This window comes from Calidris pugnax, unplaced genomic scaffold (genome assembly GCF_001431845.1).
Source record: "Calidris pugnax isolate Ruff unplaced genomic scaffold, ASM143184v1 scaffold24, whole genome shotgun sequence".
NCBI lineage: Eukaryota > Metazoa > Chordata > Aves > Charadriiformes > Scolopacidae > Calidris > Calidris pugnax.
Window position 1 is genome coordinate 8,452,509 of NW_015090922.1, and position 3,752 is coordinate 8,456,260.

The 3,752-nt window shown below is 45.6% G+C and overlaps 1 protein-coding gene across 1 annotated transcript; it reads right to left on the reverse strand.

Annotated features, from left to right (window-relative positions):
- Positions 1 to 1,213: 1,213 nt before the first annotated feature.
- Positions 1,214 to 3,746, reverse strand: TBCC (tubulin folding cofactor C). The gene is given in 2 exon segments (XM_014950410.1): positions 1,214 to 3,469; positions 3,471 to 3,746. Coding segments are annotated over 2 exon segments (888 nt in total). The 5' UTR covers positions 3,743 to 3,746; the 3' UTR covers positions 1,214 to 2,853.
- Positions 3,747 to 3,752: the final 6 nt, after the last annotated feature.

Below are 3,752 nucleotides of genomic sequence, written 5' to 3' on the forward strand. Positions count from 1 at the left end.
GGCTGGCAGAAGGTTATGGCACAGGAGAGTTAACACCTGGCATTGTCTGCACTGGTGCTGTTAGGATCAAGTGTTCTGGGGGGCACAGCCTGCTAGCGCTTATACTAACTGTGACTTCTTTTTCCATATATATTTTTAATTAAAAAATATTGTAACGTGTTTTTTAAATAATTAATTAGATAGAAATGCTTAGGTGTTTCTCTTTCTTCCAGACCTAAGTTGGAATTTCTATACTGATAGAGCCTACGAATGTGCCAGCAAATTTCTAGCAGGAAGCTTGTGTTCATGTACTACATTACTATTAACGTAACATACCTCTGTTTCAGAAGCTTTGAATTTCTCCTAGTATCATTCTACATTAGTAAATTAACATTTTAAATAATAAGTGCATGGAAACATCTGCAACTGTGTGTGTATATATACATAAAGGTACTTATTTAGAGCTATAAATCTCATAAAAGTATTTACCGGACCACTTTTTCAGACTTGCTGTTCTTGAATTTTGTTGTTTCATGTCATGCATGAGATCAAGATCCAGTTTTCTGTTTTGTATTACAAAGGTAATGATAAATCTTTAAGGGAAAGTAATCATCTGGAACATCTTCAGCAGCCTCCTCTGCAGTCACGTTCCTGAAAAGTATTACCTAATAGTAATTGTGGTTTAACAAAAGTTTAAGTACTTGGGAGGAGAGAAAACATTAGGAATTGGGATGTCAATAACTGACCTCTGAAAAATGTCATGGAGGAAGCATTTTTCAGCCTGAAATTGAAGTCTAAATTTCCTTGTTTTGACTCAAGCTGTTTATTGAGGCAATACTGCACGCTACGGACCAACAGGTGACACGGGAAGGCACCCAGATGCCAGTTGGAAGCGCATTGAGAAGCGCACACCTCTGACCCCTGCTACAGCCCAGCAACAGCCTCTCCATTTCGAGGTTTGGCAACGTCCATCAACGCAGTAAGTAAATGTTTCTGGCTCTTGGCCAGCAGAACTAATTTCTGTAGTTCTTACAGGCTGAACAATTTGCAGTGCCAGGACTAGAGGACGCTAAGGAGACTGATACATCATCACCAGGGTATGTGGGGAATGAAAGATTAACTGCAAAATCAGGTTTTGTACTAAGATGGATGTGTTGAGGTTGAGAACCTCACCTGATCACACCCCTTTAATAGCAGATATTAAAAAATATGTACATTAAAACAAGACTAAGTGTTTTCTTTAAATCATTTTATGATGCTGTCAGTGCAAAGAAGGATAATTAATAAAGGGACAACTGAAAATTCAAAACATATTTGAAATGCAAAATCCAATTCAGTCAAAAGTATGCATTAACTCAAGTAAACAAAGAATATATAAAGTGAATATACAAAAAAATCCCTTCCCCCCTTTTAAATTAAATATGCTGAAAACAACTTAAGACGAAAAGTTTCTCTTAAGTTTCTTTTTCTTAAGTTTCAAGTACTTCTCATTGCAATTATGCAGTTTTTGATGGTTCAGTTAGTATTAATTTTCTGTTAGAGGCACATACATGATGGCAGGGCAGCATAAATATTTTGCAGCTTTTAAAATACAACTGTAAGCTGAATCTTAGGCAAGATAAACTATTTCTTACAAAATATGACGAGTGCATTTGGAAACCTAGAACTACTATATAGACTTTATGTATGGATAGTGGTCACTTCACCACTAACAGAGCACCGTATCCTATAACACTGCTTTTTGTTTATTTAGAAGGAGTGAAAAAATGAGACTTAAGTTACTGTGCACTTTATCCAAGGTAACATAGAATTCTGGAACTGGAATATAGCACCTTAACTCCCCATTTTACTGACCCCCTCTGTCAACACTGCACTTATGCAGTACCAGGGTGCTATAAATTAAAGATTGAAGCACCGCAAAACCTATAGTCTGGTAGATGGATGCAACAACTAGTAGGAAATACCTGATCATCTCTCCCCTGAAGTCTCAGACTGCAGTAGAGCAGTTTGCCCAGCTTCTCTAATGTTAATTGGCACTTACTGCATTGCCCCAGAAGCGCACTCATTTTATCCATCTTGGGTTAAAACTGTTTACAGAAGGAGCATCATTTCGCATCTTTTCAGACTGTAAAGGTTTAATATTTATATAGGTTTGTTAATTTCAAACAGTAATATATTAGGACAGTATTAAATGTTCATTAGGAGACTATTTTTTTTCCGATTTATCTCACTTGAAAGAACAGCCTAAATAAAGACAACTTAGAGATTTCACCCACATCTACAGAACCTGGCTCATAATTACATCATAGCCTAGGACTCATCTCAGCCTGCTACGCTGTTCAGTTACAAACTCCTCCTTTAAATTAACATTTTGTCCCCGTTACCTCACTAAAACCCTCTCCCGTACTCCCCATAAAATATAGTGTACTGTGATCTGCAATTTGAGAACCATAAAAATATGAAAATTTTAGTATTTGATCTTTCCATTCCAGTACAGCTTGTATGACTTGCAGCTGATTCAGATTTTGCCCGGGTGAGTGAATGCAGAACAGCAGCTCTAACAGAAGCTCACTGTTGTTTGTGTATTGGTGCCCCTTGCCCCACCTTAATTGGAAAAACTCAGCAGTGAGGTGCTGCAGTAGCTGGCAAATTCCACAGTGATACACAGAGGTTATAGCAGCAACTTGTGTAAGAAGAGTAAACTATATTTGACTGGTATTCTTCAATTATTACAAAAATCCAGTCGTACAATATAATTCACAACTTAAATACCAATGGAATCATTTAATGGCATATGGGGAATGAAGTCCCACGGTTTATGAATTAAGGGGTTTACACCAGGGCTTCTTGCTCAGCACGGAGCTGCCTCTGCAGTCAGTCCCAGCTGCTGATTCTTTCCTGCTCGGGGATCAGGCTCCAGTTGGGCGAAGGCTTGTCAGTCGCCAGCCAGTCAAAGTCATCCACCAGGTTCCAGTTGTTTCTGTTTCTGTCCAGTCCAGAAGACTCGAAATCTCTCTCGATGCCCGGGTAGCTCCAGGTGTAGGGGGCGAAGGAGACCTTCGTGCAATCCTCGATGACGGCCCGGCTGGTCACCTGCACGTAGAACCGGCTGTCGCGGGTGCGATGGGTGCGGAGCTGCTGGCAGGCCAGCACCAGGAGGCAATCGCTGCAGCCGTCCACCAGCACGGAGGTGGACACGGGCCCGCAGAGCACGGTGCAGCCCCGGCAGTCCCGCACCCGCAGCGTGTTGGCGTTGCCGCGGAGCCGCACCCGGCAGCCCCGCAGCTCGGAGAGCACCACGTCGCGCTGCAGCAGCTCGGCGGGGCCCAGCTCCAGCTCCTCGCCCTCGGCGCCGCCGAACCCGCACAGCGGCGGGCCCACCTCCTCCCCTTCGGCGGGGCGGCGGCCGGGGGCCGGGGCGGCGGGCTCGGGCGGGGGGGGCTCGGCGGGGCGCGGGGCGCCGCCCGGAGCCGCGTCTTTCTTTGGGGGTCGGGAACCGCACGCTCTCGGTCAGCAGCTTCTGCAGCCCTTGCAGGCGGGCGGCCGCCTCCTCCAGCCGCCCCGCCGCCAGCAGCTCCTCCACGGCCTCCCGCTCCCGGGCGAAGGCGGCCAAGAAGAACTCGCTCTGCTCCTCCTTCACCACCTGCGCCTCCTTCTTCTGCCGCTGCCGCTCCACGCCCTGCTGCCGCTCCGCTTCCCGACGCTGCAGCCGCTCCGGCAGCACTACGGCGGCGGCGGCCACCTCAGGCTGTAGGGGAGCCATGAAAGTGGCC